The sequence below is a fragment of the Nerophis ophidion genome, linkage group LG07 (genome assembly GCF_033978795.1).
Source record: "Nerophis ophidion isolate RoL-2023_Sa linkage group LG07, RoL_Noph_v1.0, whole genome shotgun sequence".
Classification (NCBI taxonomy): Eukaryota; Metazoa; Chordata; class Actinopteri; order Syngnathiformes; family Syngnathidae; genus Nerophis; species Nerophis ophidion.
Genome location: NC_084617.1, coordinates 10,467,923 through 10,492,624, shown reverse-complemented (window position 1 = coordinate 10,492,624; position 24,702 = coordinate 10,467,923). Strand labels below are relative to the sequence as shown.

The 24,702-nt window shown below is 42.5% G+C and overlaps 1 protein-coding gene across 1 annotated transcript in view; it reads right to left on the bottom strand.

Moving 5' to 3' along the window:
* Positions 1 to 24,335, bottom strand: part of unkl (unk like zinc finger) — a 32,342-nt gene extending 8,007 nt beyond the window's left edge. The window contains exons 1-10 of the mRNA XM_061905323.1: positions 24,210 to 24,335; positions 17,567 to 17,776; positions 13,112 to 13,288; positions 10,988 to 11,121; positions 10,755 to 10,890; positions 6,226 to 6,343; positions 6,060 to 6,144; positions 5,837 to 5,982; positions 1,199 to 1,376; positions 1,026 to 1,115 (exon numbers count right to left, since the gene is read on the bottom strand). Coding sequence (XP_061761307.1) covers positions 1,026 to 1,115; positions 1,199 to 1,376; positions 5,837 to 5,982; positions 6,060 to 6,144; positions 6,226 to 6,343; positions 10,755 to 10,890; positions 10,988 to 11,121; positions 13,112 to 13,288; positions 17,567 to 17,776; positions 24,210 to 24,274 — 1,339 coding nt within the window. The 5' untranslated portion in view covers positions 24,275 to 24,335. The remainder of the gene's footprint in view (positions 1 to 1,025; positions 1,116 to 1,198; positions 1,377 to 5,836; positions 5,983 to 6,059; positions 6,145 to 6,225; positions 6,344 to 10,754; positions 10,891 to 10,987; positions 11,122 to 13,111; positions 13,289 to 17,566; positions 17,777 to 24,209) is intronic.
* Positions 24,336 to 24,702: the final 367 nt, after the last annotated feature.

Sequence of the window (24,702 nt, the reverse complement as noted above, 5' to 3'; positions counted from 1 at the left end):
GCGAGTTACACCCTGGACAAGTCGCCACCTCATCGCAGGGCCAACAGAGATACAGACAACATTCACACTCACACACTGGGGCCAATTTAGTGTTGCCAATCAACCTATCCCTAGAACAGGGGTCGGGAACCTTTTTGACTGAGAGAGCCAAGAAGTCAAATATTTTAAAATGTATTTCCGTAGGAGCATTTTTTTCAACACTGAACACAACTAAACATGTGCATTTTTAAGTAAGACCAACATTTCTAGAGTATAATAATAGGTATCTTATTTTTTGTAATAACATTGGTACTCTGAAGCTAACTGTTAAGGGGGCGTGGCCTGCGGGCCTGCAGCGAAGCGGGGTGTTGCCAGGACCGGCCTGGAAATCAGCGACAGGTGCGTCTATAACCCACCTGGGCCTTGTTATCTAATCACCTAAGCAGCAGCCAGGAGAAGAGACGGGGTTGGAGCTGGAGCCAGAACGAAAGAGAAAAAGACAATTGCTGGAAAGCAACTGAGAGACTTATTGAAAAATAAAACAATATTGTAACCCTGAAACAGGCTCTCATGCCGGTGCTTGGTGGTCTGAAGAACCCCCAGGAGGGCAAGCCCCACGATAAACAATAATAAATAAATAACTTCTTACCATAAACGCAACTTCTTGAACAGCTGCGGTAGAAAAATGCATGAGAATGTTTTATATTTTGAACGTTATTTTCAACACTGGGATTACAAGTGGAATTATTTATTACTTATCGTGTTCAAGCAATGTCAGCTCAGATTTATCCGAGAGCCAGATGCAGTCATGAAAAGAGCCACATCTAGCTCGCGAGCCGTAGGTTACCTACCCCTGCCCTAGAAGATGATTTAAAAATATGTCATCACTGCACGGCAGAATGCAGATTTGGATGACATCACTAGTCAGAAAATATATTTCTGAATAATCATAAAACTGTAACGCGCACATGACAATGTTTCCAGCTCAACCGTAGCAAAAACGAATTGCAGTGATATTTTATGTCTTAATCTGTAATTTCTCTTACTTTCCAGTGCGACGTGGTTGTCTTGTTCTTCTAGCTCCTTATCGAGAGATGCCACGTTAATATCGCAAAAGTTGAGGTCCAAAGCGGATCCTGAGGGAGAGAAAAAAAAAAGACATTTAAGCAAGATTTGCAGCAAAAAAAAGTGCAGAGAGGGCGCTGGTGTTTTGACCCACCTATGACCGACTCCACGGTGTTGCTCCCTGGGTAGAAGGGCGTGGCCTTGGCGTTCATGGTGGACAAGGTGGTGGGGGAGGAACTGTCCGAGCCAATGCTGGAGGCCAGGCTGGACGTGATGCTGGAGGTGAAGCTGGAGGCTAGAGTGTTCACTGCAGAGAAAACAGTGTTCTGTGTCTAGACACACGGGGAACAGAGAGCGCGTGTTATTATTTTGAAGTTTAAAATTGGCTACTAACACACTACAGCGAGGGTGTCCAAATTTTGTCCACTGAGAGCCACGGACTGAAAAATTATTATGAGATGCCATTTTGATACTTTTCATTTTGTAAAAAAGTGAAAACCGAAAATAAGTTACATATACAAACAGACATACACACACGCCTCCACCCCACATTTTGCCACTGCTTAACCCCGAGAGGTACGACGGATGGATTGGGCAGCGCCATGTTGATTGATTGATTGATTGATTAAAACTTTTATTAGTAGATTGCACAGTACAGTACAATTGACCACTAAATGGTAACACCCGAATAAGTTTTTCAACTTGTTTAAGACGAGCTCCACGATAATCAATTCATGGTACAAATATATACTATCAGCATAATACAGTCCATCCATCCATCATCTTCCGCTTATCCGAGGTCGGGTTGCGGGGGCAGCAGCCTAAGCAGGGAAGCCCAGACTTCCCTCTCCCCAGCCACTTCGTCCAGCTCTTCCCGAGGGATCCCGAGGCGTTCCCAGGCCAGCCGGGAGACATAGTCTTCCCAACGTGTCCTGGGTCTTCCCCGTGGCCTCCTACCGGTTGGATGTGCCCTAAACACCTCCCTAGGGAGGCGTTCGGGTGGCATCCTGACCAGATGCCCGAACCACCTCATCTGGCTCCTCTCGATGTGGAGCAGCAGCGGCTTTACTTTGAGTTCCTCCCGGAAGGTAGAGCTTCTCACCCTATCTCTAAGGGAGAGACCCGCCACACGGCAGAGGAAACTCATTTCGGCCGCTTGTACCCGTGATCTTATCCTTTCGGTCATGACCCAAAGCTCATGACCATAGGTGAGGATGGGAACGTAGATCGACCGGTAAATTGAGAGCTTTGCCTTCCGGCTCAGCTCCTTCTTCACCACAACGGATCGATACAATAGTCGATAATACAGTCATCACACAAATTAATCATCAGAGTATATACATTGAATTATTTACATTATTTAGAATCCGGGGAGGTGGGATGGTGGGGTAGGTGTGGTTGATAACAGCACTCAGGGTTTCCCACACATTCATTTATTTGTGGCGGCCCGCCACGAAAGAATTACAGCCACCACAAAAAAAATAAAAAAATTGTATTTTATTTTTTTTATAATTTTATTTTTTTTCCGGCTTTTGACTCGCTCGACCGCTCATAAAAGCAATAGGACTCTGTCTGTGAATGGAGCTTGTAGTAACATATTATATAAATATGTTAATATTATATAAATATGTATATAAATATGTACATAAAGTGTTGTAATTATATTCCACCTCCGCGTTCTTCTTGGTCATCGCCGCCGCCCCCCCCCCCCCGGCGGCCGACCACACCACCACAAATAGATGCCTGACCTGTGGGAAACACTGAGCACTTCAGTCATCAACAATTATATCATCTGAGAAATTGACATTGAAACAGTGTAGTTCTGACTTCGTAGGATGTGTACAGTAAGTAGTGGACATAGAGAGATCAGAAAGCATAAGAACAAGTATATACATTTGATTATTTATAATCCGGGGAGGTGGGATGTGGAGGGGGGACGGTGTTAGTTTAGGGTTGAAGTTGCCCGGAGGTGTTCTTTTAGTGCGGTTTTAAAAGAGGATAGAGATTCACCTGTTGGGAGTGAATTCCAAATTGATGTGGCATAGAAGGGCAGTGGTCTCGTGGTTTCTGTGGCATAACCTGGATGTGCTTGTTGTGGCTAAGAAGTTTTTTTCCTGGCCCCAAACTAAGCCCTACTCCTTAGGAGCCTAGACCGGAATCTGTTTTTTTTTTTAACTCAGCCTCCTCGCCCCACGTCCACGTTTTCCAACCTTTTACACGGGGTGCCGCCCTTGGCTCAGCTTACATTTGCGTTCATTTAATATTCAGAATGCATTAAAAAAAAAATCCATCTGCCATCATGTCTTTCATAATGATTGTGAGCAACAGGTAAAATACCAAAAAAGTGCAGTTCCCCTTTAAGCTCGTGAGCTGGCGCCAGTCGGTTAGTAAGTTTATCAGAGTGCAGTTATCAATCACGGTTTTTCAATAATTTTTTTTATTTTAAACGGTATTACTCGGCATCGGGAATTTTACCGTGGTTATCATTATTACCGTTTGTTACATCCCTAGTGCATGTGTACCTAATGTTGCGACCTATATGTTCTTTTGTAAATAAAGTTGTGAAGTGAAGTGAATTATATTTATATAGCGCTTTTCTCAAGTGACTCAAAGCGCTTTACATAGTGACACCCAATATCTAAGTTACATTTAAACCAGTGTGGGTGGCACTGGGAGCAGGTGGGTAAAGTGTCTTGCTCAAGGACACAACGGCAGTAACTAGGATGGCACAAGCGGGAATCGAACCTGCAACCCTCAAGTTGCTGGCACGGCCACTCTACCAACCGAGCTATGCCGCCCCAAAGTACCAATGATTGTCACACACATACTAAATGTGGCGAAATTATTCTCTGCATTTGACCCATCACCCTTGATCACACCCTGGGAGGGGAGGGGAGCAGTGGGCAGCAGCATTGCCGCGCCCGGGAATCATTTATGGTGTTTTAACCCCCAATTCCAACCCTTAATGCTGAGTGCCAAGCAGGGAGGTAATGGGTCCCATTTTTATAGTCTTTGGTATGACTTGGCCGGGATTTGAACTCACGACCTACCGATCTCAAATAACTTTTGCAACACGATACAACAGGAACAGGGACGGCGTGGCGCAGTGGCCGTGCGCAACCCGAGGGTCCCTGGTTCAATCCCCGCCTAGTACCAACCTCGTCACGTCCGTTGTGTCCTGAGCAAGACACTTTATCCTTGCTCCTCATGGGTGCTGGTTAGCGCCTTGCATGGCAGCTCCCTCCATCAGTGTGTGAATGTGTGTGTGAATGGGTAAATGTGGAAGTAGTGTCAAAGCGCTTTGAGTACCTTGAAGGTAGAAAAGCGCTATACAAGTACAACCCATTTATCATTTATTTATAATAGTGCCATGTGATGAAAAAGCATAATGGTGTGTGTGTGAAGCGTGAATGTGGTTATCTGATCCTCACATGCATGTTCTCGTGTGGAACAAGATATAAAGACTTTTCAAAACAATAACAACTATTTTCAGACTTCAAACACACCAAAGCAAACAATACCAGAAGCATGCTAAGATGTAGAGCAGGGGTCTCAGACCAATTGCAGCCCCCAACTTAATGTGAAAGTTCAATGTTGGTGCGGCCAGAAAGTTTTATATGAATGGCGCTTGACAGTGTTGTGTTATTTGGGTCCAAAATGGCTATTTCAACGTTCTGGGTTGCCTACCCTTGCGTTAGTGGAAAAGCGGCACATGAGTGAAAGCAACAGAGACGTTGCCATGGAGACGAGGGTTTTCTTACATGCATGGCTGCAGTCACACTGCAACACCTGTCCGTCAGTAATAACAGTCCCCGATAACCTGGACCAATTCAAACCGTTATTTGTTTGTTTTTTGTTTAATTTGCATTGCCTCACACGATGAACACTACATATATCTCTATATGACGCCGGATAACATTGCGGGAGCCGTCATTTTTTTGCGCTCGCTATCCAGGTGCTTTTCCGGCTATTATCCGCCGACCGCTGTGTTGCTGTAGGGAGGAAAAGCGGAACGACACACATCGCGGAAATAACATTATTCTCCGTGCGTCGGCTAAATACAAATATATTCCACAACCCCAAAGATGTATTTTTCAAAGCCTGCAGTGAAGAGGAGGCTAAGTGATGTGCACAGAATATTCCAGGAAAAGTGGGAAATGCAATATTTCTTTGTTGAGCACAGGGGCACCCCGACGTATCTTATTTGCACAAAGAAAGTTGCGCTGCATAAGGAATACAATTTGAAATTATTATTATTATTTAATTAATTATTATTATTCATCATTAGGCTTCACGGTGGAAGAGGGGTTAGTGCGTTTGCCTCACAATACGAAGTTCCTGCAGTCCTGGGTTCAAGTCCAGGCTCGGGATCTTTCTGTGTGGAGTTTGCATGTTCTCCCCGTGAATGCGTGGGTTCCCTCCGGGTACTCCGGCTTCCTCCCACCTCCAAAGACATGCAACACTAAATTGGCCCTAGTGTGTGAGTGTGAATGTTGTCTGTCTATCTGTGTTGGCCCTGCGATGAGGTGGCGACTTGTCCAGGGTTTACCCCGCCTTCCGCCCGATTGTAGCTGAGATAGGCGCCAGCGCCCCCCGCGACCCCAAAAGGGAATAAGCGGTAGAAAATGGATGGATGGATATTCATCATTATACAACTAGACATGCTGAGGAGTATGCAACATTTTTTTTAAGAAATCTTTTTTTGCGGCCCAACCTCACCAAGACTCTGTGTCTTCTGGCCACCAGGTAAATTGAGTTTGAGACCCCTGATGTAGAGCATACATACACTCACCACTTGGCCATTGCTGCTGTTGGAGCATCCACTCGCCCACTCGCCCACCGGACACTCGGGATAGTGCTGAGAGCCGACCAGGGGCTGCGAGCTGGATTGTATCACTGTCAGTAACGAGTTCATGGTTTCCTCGCTGGGCGGTATCCCTGAGGGTAAACATTCAGTCTGGTTCAAGACCTGCGAGCTGCCTGGGTAACAGGTGGAATGAACCGGAAGGACTCACTTTCTACGTGCGCAAACGCACAAAAGGGCCCTCTGGGGCAGTAGCCTGTTTGCCGCATGTCGTTGCATTTTGTGGACTTATAGATCTTGGAGGATGAAATAAGATATATAATACATTCAGATTTGAAAGTTGCTTTAAATACAAAAAAAGGAAAAAAGATGCACACCTCTGGATGGAACTGCTGCTCCGTGCGCGAGTGACAATACTGGCATGTGTCGCCACTGTCGCACTTGGAGGGCTCGCCCCATTCGTCGCCGTGCTTCACGTTGGGACACGGAGTTGACCTGTTACAACAGTTACACATTCGTCAAAGGTCGCTATCAACACGCTCATGCTTGTACAGCATCTTTCCCAAACAAATTCTGTATTTTTAATTCAGCATTTATTTAGCTAAACCTAAGAGGACGGCACGTTAAATGGAAGCAGGCGAGAATTGGCGAGAAGCCATTGTTTCCCATACATTCCTATAATTGTGTTGGATCGTTACAAAGACATTTGGTGTTACCAGTTTGCTCGGAATGCAACTACCGTATTTTCCGCACTATAAGGCGCACCTAAAAACCTAACATTTTCTCAAAAGCTGACAGTGCACCTTATAATCCGGGGCGCCTTATATAAAATAAATGATAAATGGGTTGTACTTGTATAGCGCTTTTCTACCTTCAAGGTACTCAAAGCGCTTTGACACTACTTCCACATTTACCCATTCACACACACATTCACACACTGATGGAGGGAGCTGCCATGCAAGGCGCCAACCAGCACCCATCAGGAGCAAGGGTAAAGTGTCTTGCTCAGGACACAACGGACGTGACGAGGTTGGTTCTGGGTGGGATTTGAACCAGTGACCCTCGGGTTGCGCACGGCCACTCTCCCACTGCGCCACACCGTCCCTATATATGGTACAATATTGAGCCACAGCAGGTCTCACAACTACGGTAAGCAGCCGCCGATTTCATTTTCCCCCGTAGGAGAAGAAGCATGCTGGGATAGATCAATGGTTCCCAAACTTTTGCAGGCTGGCGCCCCCTTGGCTCCCCAGTGAATTCCTAGCACCCCCCCCCCCCACAGACACATATGGAAACAAACACCTCTTTCTTGATATTTTGTATGCTGCAATTTGAAAAGAGAAAGGTTAAACACAAATGTGTATTTCACAAATAAAACCCAATTAAGTAAACCAATTTATTTTTTACCAGTTTTAACTGTTTCAGCAACATAGAATGGTAAATAAACATTCCACCAGTAACCTTCATTGTCTCACACTTAATATTAATGGGATGGATGTGCTTGGTGCAGGGACATAAGCTTCTCAACATCAGGCTGGAACTCACTAAGAAGAAGTCGTAGATCCCCGCGGTTAGTAATTTTCAGTCGGTTTCTTTGCTTGGAAAGAAGCAATGCGACTGCACTGAAGCCCCGTTCTACTAAATATGATGTTGGCGTGTGGTAACCGAACCCTGATGCGTCGTCCACTGACTCATCCTGCTGCACGTGTTGTGTACAAATCGTCAAACAAACGTTCGAACTTCTGACTTCGACTTCGGACTGCCGCCCCCTACCGCCCCCTTCTTCCTCACCGCCCCCCCAGATCTTTCCACTGCCCCCAGGGGGGCGGTACCGCCCACTTTGGGAACCCCTGGGATAGATGACTGCGCCTGTCTTTGCCATTTCATTTCCATTTGTGTGTTTGAATGTAAAGACTCCAAAATGGCTCTTATTGAGAGAGATGATTTCAGGAAAGCAGGAATTGTCACTGAACTGCTAGACGACAGCAGCGACACTGACTCCATTAACGACGTCTCGAAATAGTGCAAAGCAATAACAATATATCAATAACACAACGTTGCTCAAACGTTAATAATCACACAACGCAACACACAAAATAAACATGTAAAACTCACTTTATTAAGTTATTCCTCATCCACGAATCTTTCTTCTTCAGTGTCTGAATTAAACATGCCACAAGAGGTCTTGCAGCAGCCTACCTTATTTTCCCTCGTAGAAGAAAAAGCGCGCAGTGCATCCTGGGATATATGACTGCGGGAGGCGTGCCGAGTTTTAACTCAAGGCGATCAGTCACACAGTAGAAGACGAGAATAGAGCAGCAGCGAAATATTTTAATATTAACAGCAGCGACGCTGACTCGTTTAATGACGATTAAACGTTTGTTACGTCTCGCCTCGACTACTGTAACGTATTATTTTCGGGTCTCCCCATATCTAGCATTAAAAGATTACAGTTGGTACAAAATGCGGCTGCTAAGACTTTTGACAAGAACAAGAAAGTTTGATCACATTACGCCTGTACGGGCTCACCTGCACTGGCTTCCTGTGCACTTAAGATGTGACTTTAAGGTTTTACTACTTACGTATAAAATACTACACGGTCTAGCTCCATCCTATCTTGCCGATTGTATTGCACCATATGTCCCGGCAAGAAATCTGCGTTCAAAGGACTCCGGCTTGTTAGTGATTCCCAAAGCCCAAAAAAAGTCTGCGGGCTATAGAGCGTTTTCCGTTCGGGCTCCAGTACTCTGGAATGCCCTCTCGGTAACAGTTCCAGATGCCACCTCAGTAGAAGCATTTAAGTCTCACCTTAAAACTCATTTGTATACTCTAGCCTTTAAATAGACTCCCTTTTTAGACCAGTTGATCTGCCGTTTCTTTTCTTTTTCTTCTATGTCCCACTCTCCCTTGTGGCGGGGGTCCGGTCCGATCCGGTGGCCATGTACTGCTTGCCTGTGTATCGGCTGGGGACATCTCTGCGCTGCTGATCCGCCTCCGCTTGGGATGGTTTCCTGCTGGCTCCGCTGTGAACGGGACTCTCGCTGCTGTGTTGGATCCGCTTTGGACTGGACTCTCGCGACTGTGTTGGATCCATTATGGATTGAACTTTCACAGTATCATGTTGGACCCGCTCGACATCCATTGCTTTCCTCCTCTCCAAGGTTCTCATAGTCATCATTGTCACCGATGTCCCACTGGGTGTGAGTTTTCCGTGCCCTTATGTGGGCCTACCGAGGATGTCGTAGTGGTTTGTGCAGCCCTTTGAGACACTAGTGATTTAGGGTTGTATAAGTAAACATTGATTGATTGACTTTGACGAGACGGAGCCAGGCATTTTGGATGCCGTATTCGCTCTACTGTTTGATTCGAACACTGAAGAAGAAGAATTTGAGGGGTCCGTGGATGAGGAATAACTTAATAAAGTGAGCTTTACATGTTCATTTTATGTGTTGTGTGACATTATCGTTTGAGCAACGTTGAGTTATTGACATATTATCGCTTTGCACTATTTCGAGTGTTACTATATTGTGATTGCACTAACGTTTGATTTACCGTAACAGTATCAGACAGTTTTTTACGTGTTTATTGAATCGGGGAAAGTAATAAAACAGCTGTTTATTCATTTTGGGAGTAAACAGAGTTGTCAGAATGCTGGTTTGTAATCTATTAATAAAGTTTGACTGATCTATCTGACTGTTTTGTTGACATTCCCTTTAGCGCAGCTCCATCTAATGGATGCATAACGTAACCCCAGCCTCTACTGTAGCATGTATTCTATGCGCCTTATAATGCGGTGCGCCTTATATATGAACAAAATATTAAAATAGGCAATTAATTGAAGGTGTGTCTTATAATCCGGTGCGCCTTAAAGTGCGGAAAATACGGTATATCAAATTCTCACCACAGCATCAAGGCCACAATACGTTATTTTAAGAGATGTCCGATAATATTATCGGCCGATAAATGCTCTAAAATGTAATATTGAAAATTATCGGTATCGGTTTCAAAAAGTAAAATTAATGACTTTTTAAAACGCTGCTGTACGGAGCGGTAGAAATCCAGTAAAACACAGACGTAGGGCATACTTGCCAACCCTCCCGAATTTCCCGGGAGACTCCCGAATTTCAGTGCCCCTCCCGAAAATCTCCCTGGGCAACCATTCTCCTGAATTTCTCCCGATTTCCACCCGGTCAACAATTTTGGGGGGTCCGTTTTCTCTCCATACAAACAGCGTGCCGGCCCAGTCGCATAATATATGCAGCTTTTACACACACACACCAGTGAATGCAAGTCATACTCGGTCAACAGCCATACAGGTCACACTGAGGGTAGCCGTATAAACAACTTTAACACTGTTACAAATATGCGCCACACCTAGAACCCACACCAAACAAGAATGACAAACACATTTCGAGAGAACATCCGCACCGTAACACAACATAAACACAACAGAACAAATACCCAGAACCCCTTGCCGGGACGCTACAATATACAATAAATACGACCACCCCCCCCTTCAAACCTCACTCATCTCCCGAATTTGGAGGTCTCAAGGTTGGCAAGTATGCTCTAGTATACTCCGGACTGAAACTGTGCGCTTTCATTGTTTTTGTAGCTGTTATTTTGAGGCATGTTTAAAAAAAATAATGCACTTTGTGAGAGTCAAAGTATAGTATTTCCCATAGTTGTAGTGGATAATTTTCCTGAAGGATCTCTCCTGAAGGAATCAATAAAGTACTATCTATTTATTAAGTAACAAGACACATACCTAATGAAGAGACTTTTGGAGACATGAAAGCAATCCTGTGATAATATGCTTTTAAAAGTAAATCGTTTGGCAGTATTTATATTTATATATTTAATAATTAACACTAATAAGAGTTTTGTTTTTAAGATTAAGGCTTACCTGTACTTGTGCTTTCGTGGATTGCGTCTGCGGTCTCGGCTGTTGTGGTAGTGCGGACAAGCGTAGCCCTGTCGGCAAAGTCTGGGCGGCTTGGTGCACTGCTCGGTCTTATAGTTAGCTAAAACAAAGTTTGTGTCTGCAGAGAGGGAAAAAAAAGTCTCATGTTGTTTTCTTATACAACAAAAACAGGTTGAAATGAGCAAATTGGGAGAGTGGTTGTGTGGTTTTTTTACCTTGCCACCTGGGGTCTTCGGTCAGGGTTTTCTCGATCATGGCTTGGCTGGCTAACACGCCGGGCTGGAGGTCAGGAATACCTTCACCGGAGCCCAGCTGTCCGTTATGGAGAGCCTCTTGTGCTTGGATCTCTCTATTGTCACACATCCTTGTATCATTACATTAGACAAAGACAAGCATAAAAACTAAATACAAATCATTATTTTCAATGTATAATTAATTAAATGTATAAAAATATATATATAAATGTTAAATATAAACAGATTTATTTTTGTATATCATGCCTTAAAGATTTTTAAAAATAAAAATTACTAAATATATATATATTGTACAAAATTATAAAGATACATATTTTCTTAATCAAACAATATTTATGAGGATGAACACACAAAGGAGCAATTTAAGGGAAATTAAAATAATCAACTAAGTTGAACAGATTCAAATTAAATATTTTTTTACATTATATTTAAAAAAAAATAAAACATTTAATTTGTGAAAAAAATACTTGTTTAACTTAAACATTTAATATTTATGTGGATGAACACAAAAACACAACTGAATCAGAATTTAAATAACTAAATGAATGGAACAACTTCAAATTAAAAGTTTTTTCAAACATTTATATAAATGCAAATTAAAAAAATTAAATAAGAATAGAAAAATAAAAATATTTTCTTTTTTTGAATTAATAAACATTTAATATTTATGTTGATGAGCACACAAGACACAATTGAAACATCAACTAATTCACAAAGTGGAACCGATTCAAATTAAATATATGTTATTTGTTTTACTTTTATATAAATGCAAATTACAAAAATGAATGAAAATGTAAAAAAATCTAAATAATGTTCTTTTTTTATTAAACATTTAATTTTTGTGTGGTCAGTGTTTGAATGTCAGGAGCAGTTAGAAAGATTTATCTAGTCAGGTTACATTTTTAAATGTCTTAATTACGTGTTCAGTTTAGTGCAATTTTCTCTACCATCATGCCTTTCAATATTTTCTCATGTTTAAGTCGCTCTGTTTGCCACAAAACCAAAGTGCTGAGTGACACAAATCTAGCGAGCATGTCAAAGTGAAAGTAGCACATCTGATTTTTACTCCACTTTATGTCTTCTGATTGTTTTTATTGTATTTTTAACATAAATGTGATGCAACTTTTTGTTGGATGTCATCACTGGTACAGCAGTGAGATCTTCTTCTAGCTTTGTTTTAACTTGAAATAATCCATTAAAAAAAACATCTTTCAAATAGCTTAATTTGAGTTTGAGTTTATTTCGAACATGCAAGCATACAACAAGATACATCACAATTTCCAGTTTCTCTTTTCAACATGTTCGAAAAGGAGTAGGAAGAAGCAGAGCTTATTTAATCCTACTTAGTTGAATAACTCTTAATCACCATAGGGAACATTTGGGAGTGGTTGTCATGTGAAAGCCATGTGACTATCTCAGGTTACTGCCCAAAATGACAGCGTCAGGTAGAGTAAACGACCTCATTTAGTTACTTTTTTTAACAATTAAATTTCATTTTAAATACGTTTTAAATTGTAATACTTTAATAGGGTGTCTAACATTACAGTTCAACTTTTCTTACTGGATTATTTTAATAATCCAGTAAAATATCGCCTGGATACCGGGCGGTTTAGCTCGGTTGGTCGAGTGGCCGTGCCAGCAACTTGAGGGTTGCAGGTTCGATTTCCGCTTCTGCCATCCTAGTCACTGCCGTTGTGTCCTTGGGCAAGACACTTTACCCACCTGCTCCCAGTGCCACCCACACTGGTTTGAATGTAACTTAGATATTGGGTTTCACTATGTAAAGCACTTTGAGTCACTAGAGAAAAAGCGCTATATAAATATAATTCACTTCACTTCATTGATGTGTATGAGCACAGAAAGGCACAATTTAAACATAATTTAAATATTCAGTGGAAGTGACTCTAATTAAATATATATTGTTTTACATTATGCCTTAAATTAAAAATATGATGATTGAAAACATTATTTTATATTTTTTCTAAATAAAAATATATGTTTTTAATCAGTGCTTTAACAACAGCCGATGCTTACAACGTGAAATGTCTTGTGAGTGGAATGCTTAAGCACAATCACTAGTATCACCTGCTATCATACACGGGAGGCCGGAGATCAATCGGGCCGTGAGCGAATGCACAGTGGAGGCCGTTCTTCACGCAGTGACCCCGGGCGTCCGTCTCGTGGATGCAAGTCCCCGTCTTGTAATAGCGGAGGTGGTATTTGCGCTCCGTGTCGCCCGTGGTGCGGTGTAAATAAGGACAACTAAGGGGAGGTGGAGGAAGCACAAAACAGGGAACTATTTAGCTGGTTAGCCCGAGAAATAATACATCACAAGACAAATTTCAACACAAAAAAAATTCCTCGCGCTTTGCATCCTTTCTTCCCTGTACCCTCAGTTGCAACAGTTGCCACGGCAACAGGTAGAGTCATATAAAAATAGCTGCAGTTGTTCATTATCCATCACCTCTTTTTCAAATGCATCCATCCCATCCATTTTCTACAGCTTATTCCCTTTTGGGGTGGCGGGGGGCGCTGGCGCCTATCTCAGCTACAATCGGGCGGAAGGCGGCGTACACCCTGGACAAGTCGCCAGCTCATCGCAAGGCCAACACAGATAGAAACACAACATTCACACAATTTTGCCAATTTAGTGTTGCCAATCAACCTATCCCCAGGTGCATGTCTTTGGAGGTGGGAGGAAGCCGCGCATTCACGGGGAGAACATACAAACTCCACACAGAAAGACCCCCTAGCCTGGGATTGAACCCAGGACTGCAGGACCTTTGTATTGAGAGGCAGACGCACTATCCCCTCTCCCACCGTGACGCCCCTTTTTCAAATCGTTGACTCAAAAAAAAAAGCAGCGAAGAGAAGAACTTTGTATTCTAAGTTTCATGTTATGAATATGATCAAGTGGAATGGGCTAAGCAAGGCCACTGTGAGCAGCAGAAACATTTCAATGAGATTAGATTACCCGTGCTTTTCTTCTACTTCCCTTGCTGTAAATCGGTCGGAAAATTCCCCTGAGCTCACTGGAAACAAACATGGCGTCTATCGTGTGGAACTATTTCACTGTTGCAAAGGAATACATTTTGCGTGCTTTTTTCGAACAATCCTCAAGATGGGGAAAAAACATTGCGCGTCAACGCTTTAAACCTTGTCTTGATTGATTGATTGAAACTTTTATTAGTAGATTGCACAGTACAGTAAATATTCCGTACAATTGACCACTAAATGGTAACACCCGAATAAGTTTTTCAACTTGTTTAAGTCGGGGTCCACGTTAATCAATCAATCAATGTCAATCAATGTTTATTTATATAGCCCCAAATCACAAATGTCTCAAAGGACTACACAAATCATTACGACCACAACATCCTCGGAAGAACCCGCAAAAGGGCAAGGAAAACTCACACCCAGTGGGCAGGGAGAATTCACATCCAGTGGGACACCAGTGACAATGCTGACTATGAGAAACCTTGGAGAGGACCTCAGATGTCTTGCAGCAGTAACTCTTCCGGGATGCTAATATAAACACCCCCCCCAATTCATGTCGGCGACCTAAAACGCCAGCATCGCTCGCAATTGCTCTAGGTTAGGGTTCTCAAACCCAATTTACCTGGGGGCCACTGGATGCAGAGTCTGGGTGAGGCTGGGCCGCTAGAAAAGATTTCTTCATTTTTTTTTTTTTTGCATACTCCTCAGCATGTTTAGTTGTATAATGACGTTTCAAATTGTATACTTTGTGCACCGCAACTTTCTCTGTGCAAATAAAACACGCCGGGGTGCCCCTGTGCTCAAAAAAGAAATATTGCATCTCCCACTTTTCCTGAAATTGTCTTTGCTCATCACTAACCTTTCTCTTCACTACAGGCTTTGAAAAAGACATGTTTGGGGTCCTGGAATATATTTGTTTACGTAATGTGTGTCGTTCCTCATTTCCTTCCAACAGCAACACGGCGGTCGGCGGATAATAGCTGGAAAAGTACCTGGATAGCGAGCGCCAAAAAAGTGACAGCTCCCGGAGTGTTATCTGGTGTCCAATAGAAATATATGTAGTGTTCATCGTGTGAGGCAATGCATATTAAACAATAAAAAAATAACGGTTTGAATTGGTCCAGGTTATCGCGGACTGTTATTACTGATGGACAGGTGTCGCGGTGTGACTGCAGCCAGGCACGTAAGAAAACCCTCGTCTCCATGGCAACGTCTCTGTCGCTTTCAGTCATTTGCCACTTTTCCACTGATGCAGGGGTAGGCAACCCAGAATGTTGAAAGAGCCATTTTGGACCCAAATAACACAATGCTGTCAAGCGCAATTCATATAAAACTTGCGGGCCGCACTAACTTTCATATTAAGGTGGGGGGCCGCAAAATAATGTCTCGGTCTGAGACCCCTGCTCTAGATAGAAAGGCCCCAACACAGCTGCGTTTGAAAAGTGCAAAAAGCTTGCTAGAAACGGCCCGAGGGCTAAAGTGATCGGGAATTTCATCATGGAAATGATTGCGCTGGACGACCAGCCCTTTAGCATCGTTTAGAAAACTGGCTTTGTAAGTACCAGTAAATTGGAAAAACAAGATTTTATATGCTTCATTCTGTTTCACTGTATCCGTTAAACTGCACCCAATTGTATTTACAATCCGCAAAGCATGTGGAAAATACCGTCTAAAAAGTCTGTAAACTGTACACAGTTCTCGGTGCTCGGTGTAATCCTGCACAGAACGATCCATCTTTAATTAAAACAAAAATTAAAAATTGTGATAATTGTGATCAGACAATATAAAAAAATATTTGTGATGTTTTTTTTTGCCATATCACCCATCCCTGTGTCTGGAATCCATGTATCCATCTTAAAACTAATTTGTATACGCTTGCCTTTAAGTAGAACCCCTTTTAGATCAGTTGATCTGCCGTCTCTTTTCTGCTCTGTCCCCCTCTCCTGTGTGACGCGCTAGCTGTTCATAGTCGAGACCCGGGGGTGGACCACACATCTGTGCATCAGTTGGTGACGTCTCTACGATGCTGACTTGTCCCAACATCTGTGGTCCCCTCCAAGGTTTCTCATTGTATCCCATTGGGTTGAGTTTTTTCTTGCCCTGATGTGGGATCTGACCCAAGGATGTTGTTGTGGCTTGTGCAGCCCTTTGAGACACTTGTGATTTAGGGCTATATTGAATAAACTTTGATTGATTTAGTGATATTTTTTTTAAATATTTAACCTACTTAGTTTACAGCCTTGTCAAATGATATGAAACCATGTGTTAATGACAAACAATATAATGTATTTAACACAAAACTTAGGTTTCGATCAGATCAAGATTTTAAAATAAGCTATGAGTGCACTTTTGTGCATGATGTCACCAAGATGACAAATCAAAACAACAATAAATTAAAGTGCACTTTTTGTACAGAACGCCACTACAATAGTTTACAACAAATAAAGTGCACTTTTGTGCATGATGTCACTAAGATGACATATCAAAAAAACAATAAAGTGCACTTTTTGTACAGAACGCCACTACAATAGTTTAAAACAAATAAAGTGCACTTTTGTGCATGATGTCACTAAGATTAAATATCAAAACAACAATAAATTAAAGTGCACTTTTTGTACAGAACGCCACTACAATAGTTTAAAACAAATAAAGTGCACTTTTGTGCATGATGTCACACAAGATATTTCAACAACTGTCAAATTAAAAAGAGCTGCATAATAGGAAATCAAATAGTGTATGTCCTTCGCTATGTGGTAGTTTCCTGCGGACATTATCTCCTTCTGTTGTTGACCCTTTTTTTTTATACGGTGTTGATGTGGAAATGTTTGCCTCGGCATTTTGTTGATGTGGCACCGAACGGAGATGTGTTGACATGCGCAGTTTCAAGCACTCTAGCGGGTGACTTTTCAAATTATGCTACATATTAGCAGTAATGCTACTTTTTGTAGCAACGCTTTTGCTACATATTAGCAGTAATGCCACTTTTTGTAGCAACACTTTTGCCCCACACTTGACAAATTAAGGTTGTCTGTTCGACATCTTCCCGCTTGAAGCCAAACCACCGCCAGACGATGGACCCCCTGCTGTTTTTCTTGGGAATTAATTCTTCCTACATTTGTTACCAGATTTGCATCTTCTTTCCCTCGTATTATTCCCACTCGCACCACAGCTAACGTTACCCATGCGAGGGCGTATACGTATGTGACGTATGCAAGAAGGTGCGCTTGTTTTACGTCTCTGTTAGAAGGAAAGACAAGAGTGATAAAAGCCTGGAATGTAATGCCCGCAGCTAAAATCAACTGCGTGAGAACGTTTACTCGAATATCACGATATAGCCATTTTCTATATCGCACAGAGACAAACCCGCTATATATCGAGTATATTCGATATATCGCCTAGCCCTAATAGAAGGCATTTTCAAAATCTAAGTTTAGCTTCAATGGAATCGTGATTAATCAATTAAGAATCTTATAAATCTAAATTAAAACTTTAGTGGAGGTAATGATGTTTTGAAGGATACACCGCAGCATGAAAACAACTTACTCGTCTCCATCGGGACAGATGCCGGTGGTCTCGTCGTACTTGGTGCAGTAGACGTCGGGGCTGTAGTTAAAAGTTCCGTCTCTCCTCCTAATGGGTCTCCGCCTCCTCTGGTTGAGAAAGTGCCAGTGGAAACACGTAAACGGTCTGTGCTGCGTGCACTTGTGCTGCAGGAACAACGGGCACTGCTCCGTCCTAAACTCCTTCAAGTAGCTGAAATGAAAGGAAAAAAAAAAACACGCTAAAATGTTTTCTTAACGAGCAAAAACGTAAAAATAAAAGAGTCTCAAATTGACAATTTTTTAGAGATGTCCGATAATATCAGCAGTCCGATATCATCGGCCGATAAATTCTTTCAAATGTAATATCGGAAATTATCGGTATCGGTTTCAAAAAGTACATTTTATGACTTTTTAAAACGCCGCTGTACGGAGTGGTATACGGCCAGAGGGAGGAGTGTAGAGCGCCGATAAACCTTAAAGGCACTGCCTTTGCGTGCCGGCCCATTCCCACAAACAAGTGAATGCAATGCATACTTGGTCAACAGCCATACAGGTCACACTGAGGGTGGCTGTATAAACAACTTTTAACACTGTTACAAATATGCACCACACTGTGAACCCACAGCAAACAAGAATGACAAACAGATTTCGGGAGAACATCCGCACCGTAGCACAACATAAACACGACAGAACAATTACCCAGAACCCCTTGCAGCACTAACTCTTCTGGGATGCTACAATAGACACCCCCCCGCTACCCCCCCTCACCTAAACCTTCTCATGCTCTCTAAAGGATAGCATGTCCCAAATTCAAAGCTGCTGTTTTGAGGTATGTTAAAAAAAATAATGCACTTTGTGACTTCAATAATAAATATGGCAGTGCCATGTTGGCATTTTTTCCATAACTTGAGTTGATTTATTTTGGAAAACCTTGTTACATTGTTTAATGCATCCAGCGGGGGGCATCACAACAAAATTAGGCATAATAATGTGTTAATTCCACGACTGTATATAGCGGTATCGGTTGATATTGGAATCGGTAATTAAGAATTGGACAACATTGGTTATCAGCAAAAAAGCCATTATTGGACAATCTCTAGACCAGGGGCGCTCACACTTTTTCTGCAAGTGAGCTACTTTTCAATTGACCAAGTCGAGGAGATCTACCTCATTCCTATTTATAATTTCCATCCATCCATCCATCCATCCATCTTCTTCCGCTTATCCGAGGTCGGGTCGCGGGGGCAACAGCCTAAGCAGGGAAACCCAGACTTCCCTCTCCCCAGCCACTTCGTCTAGCTCTTCCCGGGGGATCCTGAGGCGTTCCCAGGCCAGCCGGGAGACATAGTCTTCCCAACGTGTCCTGGGTCTTCCCCGTGGCCTCCTACCGGTTGGACTATTTATAATTTATATTTATTTATTTATGAAAGAGACATTTTTGTTAACAAGTTAATGGTGTTTAATGATAATACAAGCATGTTTAACACACATAGATTCCTTTCTTTCATGAAGACAAGAATATAAGTTGGTGTATTTGATTCTGATGACTCGCATTGATTGGAATTAGACAGTGGTGCTGATAACGTCCGCATTTTCAAAAAGGAAGAAAAAAAAAGTCCTCCTTTCTGTCCAATACCACATGAAAGTGGTTGGATTTGGCATCTCATTTGTCCAACTTGCATACTCGTTTTTAAACACTTTGTTATGAGAGTAGCATATGTGTGTGGCCCTTTAATGTCTGGCAGCAGGTGAGTGACGTCAGTGACTGTGCGGGTGGGCAAGCAAGTGAGAAAGCGGTCGCTGAGGGCGGGGGAGAAATACATTGGCATCAAACTCCGTAGCTTGCTAGCTTGTGCACGCTAGCTTTCTGAGACTCTTATTTTGTTAGCACAGGCAGGATGAAACAGGTCTTTTATGGTGAAGACAGGAACTGTGCAGTCGGTCTTTAGAGTTTTGACAGTATGTACGGAGTCTCTAGAAATAAAATGTGTTTCTCTGCATCCGCCCTGTTAGTGATTTTTTTCTTAAATATGAGCTTGCAGCAGCCAGCGTCATCTCACAAGATCCTCGGGTGCCGAGAATGTCAAACAACTGACGAAAGTGAAGTCTTGGTATGATTGATGATTGCTCATTTTTATGTATATTTTTTAATGCCTGGCTTGAGATCGACTGACACACCCTCCGAGATCGACCAGTCGATCGCGATCGACGTAATGGGCACCCCGGATCTAGACAATATACAGTACCAATCCCCGCAATACCACCGTGGATGTACGATAACCCAAATGTAAATATGCAATTATTAAAGAATATAAATTTAAATAGTTACCAGATAGAACAATGGACTGAGGAAAGGTTTTAAGACAACATCATAATGTATATAGATGCATCAAAAACTATAAATAATAAAGTAGGAGCTGCAGCAGTTTTCTCACAAGGAAACATAGTATTAAATAAAAGAATCAGTGACAAGTTATCGGTTTTAACGGGGGAATTGGTCACAATTTATATGGCAGTTGATTGGAAAGAGGAAAATAAAGCAGGAAAAACAGTTGTGTACTCGGACTCCAGCATAAAAAACATTGCATTAGAAACAAGACAATATTTAGTATATGGAATAGTTCAGGCAATCTGCAGAATAAATCAAGCGGGAAGTGTGCTAACATTGCTCTGGAATTAGCAGAAAGGTACACAAAACAAGCAACCACTAAAACAGAAGTAAATATGGATATAAACCACAGTAAAGAAGCAGTGAAGAACATAATTAATTCATAATTAATAATAATAATATATTGATGAGGTGGCAACTTGTCCAGGGTGTACTCCGCCTTCCGCCTGATTGTAGCTGAGATAGGCACCAGCGCCCCCCGCGACCCCAAAGGGAATAAGCGGTAGATAATGGATGGATGGATATATATTATTGGTAATTAATCTTGTTGGATGCTGTGTTGGCCCTGCGATGAGGTGGCGACTTGTCCAGGGTGTACCCTGCCTTCCGCCCGATTGTAGCTGAGATAGGCGCCAGCGCCCCCCGCGACCCCGAAAGGGAATAAGCGGTAGAAAATGGATGGATGGATGGATGGATGGATGGATGCCAATATAATGACAATAAAGTCCATTCTATTCTATTCTAATTAGAATACAATACAATAAAAAGTGGCAAGACAAATGGAATAAGGAAACAAAAGGTAGGGAGTATTACAAAGTCCAAAGGAGAGTAGGTGTAATAAGAGGAGGAATAAAAATAGGAAGTAAGAAGATATTATTACTAGAATGAGATTAGGACATTCATATCTGAATAGTTCATTGACATTGATAGGGAAACAAAATACAGGGCTGTGTGACTTTTGTCATCAAATATACAGTATAGGACATTGTAGGAAAACAAATAGAGAAAGGGAAATGAGTTAGTGAAATATATTTAAGGATTGCACCTAGAAAACAAAGGTCAGTGTTTGTCAACCACTGTGCCGCGACACACTAGTGTACCATGAGATATTGTTTGGTGTGCCATGGGAAATTATGTAATTTCTGTTTATTGGGTTAAAAATATTTTTTGCAAAGCGGTAATTATAACCAGCAAATGTGCCGTTGTTGAGTGCCTGTGCTGTCTAGAGCTCGGCACAGTAACCGTGTAATACTCTTCCATATCAGTCGGTGGCAGCAGGTAGCTAATTGCTGTGTAGATGTCGGTAACATTGTTTGTCGTGATCACGATATGCAGATGACATCGGGAGGCAGCTTGAAAGTAAAAAGGCATCTAATGCTTTAACCAAAAACAAACAAAATGCGAATGCCGCTAAGAAAATGCATTGAAGCTTAGGGATGGCTATGCAAAATGAAGCTAAAGCTTAACTGGCTGTAAAGTCAACAAAAACGGAATGCTGGACGACAGCAAAGACTTACAGCGTGTGGAGCAGCAGACGGCGTCCACAAAGTACATCTGTACATGACATGACAATCAACAACAAAAGAGGAGCGCAAGACAAGAACTAAAACACTACACACAGGAAAACACTAAAAAAAAAACTCCAAATAAGTCACGGCATGATGTGACAGGTGGTGATAGTACATCTACTTCGAGACAAGAGCTATAGTGATGCATGCAGGGTTATGGTTTGAATTAGAGATGTCCGATAATTGCTTTTTTGCCCATATCCAATATTCTCCAGCTCTTAATTACCAATTCCGATATCGATTGATACTGATACATACAGTCGTGGAATTACACATTATTATGCCTAATTTTGTTGTGATGCCCCGCTGGATGCATTAAACAATGTAACAAAGTTTTCCAAAAATAAATCAACTCAAGTTATGGAAAAAAAAGGCCAACATGGCACTGCCATATTTATTATTGATGTCACAAAGTGCATTATTTTTTTTAACCTGCCTCAAAACAGCAGCTTGGAATTTAGGACATGCTCTCTCTGAGAGAGCATAAGGAGGTTGAGGTGGGCGGGGTTTAGGGGTAGGGGGTAGCAGGGGGTGTATATTGTAGTGTCCCGGAAGAGTTAGTGCTGCAAGGGGTTCTTGGTATTTGTTCTGTTGTGTTTATGTTGTGTTACGGTGCGGATGTTCTCCCGAAATGTGTGTCATTCTTGTTTGGTGTGGGTTCACAGTGTGGCGCATATTTGTAACAGTGTTAAAGTTGTTTATACGGCCACCCTCAGTGTGACCTGTATGGCTGTTGACCAAGTATGCCTTGCAGTCATTTACTACATCTACAGAAGCCCAATAAAACATGTCATTGAGCTGACACGCTGTTCTTACGGGTTTCCCATTCTTGTTTTATGTAGAGCTTCAATCGTTCAACAGTCCGGGATCTCCGCTGTCGTATTTTACGCTTCATAATGCGCCACACATTTTCGATTGGAGACAGGTCTGGACTGAAGGCGGGCCAGGAAAGTACCCGCACTCTTTTTTTACGAAGCCACGCCGTTGTAACACATGCTGAATGTGGCTTGGCATTGTCTTGCTGAAATAAGCAGGGGCGTCCATGAAAAAGACGGCGCTTAGATGGCAGCGTATGTTGTTCCAAAACCTGTATGTACCTTTCAGCATTAATGGTGCCTTCACAGATGTGTAAGTTACCCATGCTTTGGGCACTAATGCACCCCCATACCATCACAGATGCTGGCTTTTCAACTCTGCGTCGATAACAGTCTGGACGGTTCGCTTCCCCTTTGGTCCGGATAACACAATGTCGAATATTTCCAAAAACAGTTTGAAATGTGGACTTGTCAGACCACAGAACACTTTTCCACTTTGCAACAGTCCATCTTAGAGAAGCTGGCGGCGTTTCTGTGTGTTGTTGAGAAGTATAGTAGAGCTTTAACTTGCACTTACAGATGTAGCAAGATTTAGTCACAGTGGTTTTCTGAAGTGTTCTTGAGCCCATGTGGTGATATCCTTTAGAGATTGATGTCGGTTTTTGATACAGTGCCGTCTGAGGGATCGAAGGTCACGGTCATTCAATGTTGGTTTCCGGCCATGCCGCTTACGTGGAGTTATTTCTCCAGATTCTTTGAACCTTTTGATGATGTAATGGACCATATATGTTGAAATCCCTAAATTTCTTACAATTGCACTTTGAGAAACATTGTTCTTAAACTGTTTTGACTATTTGCTCACGCAGTTGTGGACAAAGGGGTGTACCTCGCCCCATCCTTTCTTGTGAAAGACTGAGCATTTTTTGGGAAGCTGTTTTTATACCCAATCATGGCACCCACCTGTTCCCAATTAGCCTGCACACCTGTGGGATGTTCCAAATAAGTGTTTGATGAGCATTCCTCAACTTTATCGGTATTTATTGCCACCTTTCCCAACTTCTTTGTCACGTGTTGCTGGCATCAAATTCTAAAGTTAATGATTATTTGCAGTTCAAACATTAAATATGTTGTCTTTGTAGCATATTAAACTGAATATGGGTTGAAAATGTTTGCAAACCATTTTATTCCGTTTATATTTACATCTTAAAATTTCCCAACTCATATGGAAACGGGGTTTGTATTTAAAAAAGAATGGGTTAAATAAAAGGAATATAGAGTAGGGTTCAACCTCGGTCTGGATTGCATTTCAGAAAGTTGCTTGCCAACCGCCATTTAACAAAAAAAAAAAAAAAAGAATAATAAAGAATAAAAGAGTCCAGCAGCGACGCCAGACAAGACTGTTGTGTTTTGGGTCGCTCGGCGTTCGCTCGCTATTCACAGAGAAAGTGCGCAAGGATTCGAACGCAACTCCAGCGGGGAACACTTGAGCGTACGTCAATAAAAGCGCGTAGCGAGAGGGAACACAAAATAAGGCCGAGCTATTTACAAGCAGACGGGGCTAGCTTAAGTCAACGTCGAGCTCGGAGAAAAGTTGACGGCCCCACGCTTAAAAGAAGCCCAAACGACATTTTACGCTTTGTTGACTTATCCCACTCACGGCGGGTTAGTCAATGGAGGTTAAAGGACTGGCGTAGCGACTGTTTTGGAGGGGGTGTGAGTGGGGGGGGGGGGACTATGCAATGTTACAAAGCAACCATCTTTTCAGCGCGCACACACAAAAAGAGTTTGGACAAGACGGGAAGGAGGCGCCGGCAAACGCGACGCTTCGCCGGGCAGAGCTTTGTCGCTCCGGTCGGCGGCGGCTGTACTCACGTATAGTGTGTAGGTTTCTCGGTTTGAGGAGACGCATTGGCCGCCGTTTTCGAAACCGACGGCATTTTCAGTCAAAACAATCCACTGCGCATGCGCGGGGGGATCTGTTGCGCCAGCGCATGCACGTCGCCTCCACCAGCGCGCGGCGCTTCCAGCGGTGAACGCCAGGGGGTGCTAGAAACACTCTATAGCAGGGGTGTCCAAACTTTTTGAAACCAAGAGCTACTTCTTGGGTACTGATTAATGCGAAGGGCTACCAGTTTGATACGCACTTAAATAAATTGCCAGAAATGGCCAATTTGCTCAATTTACCTTTAATAAATAAATCTATATATATATATTATCAATCAGTCAATGTTTACTTATATAGCCCTAAATCACTAGTGTCTCAAAGGGCTGCACAAACCACAACACAAACCAGTACGACATCCTCCGTAGGCCCACATAAGGGCAAGGAAAACTCACACCCAGTGGGACGTCGGTGACAATGATG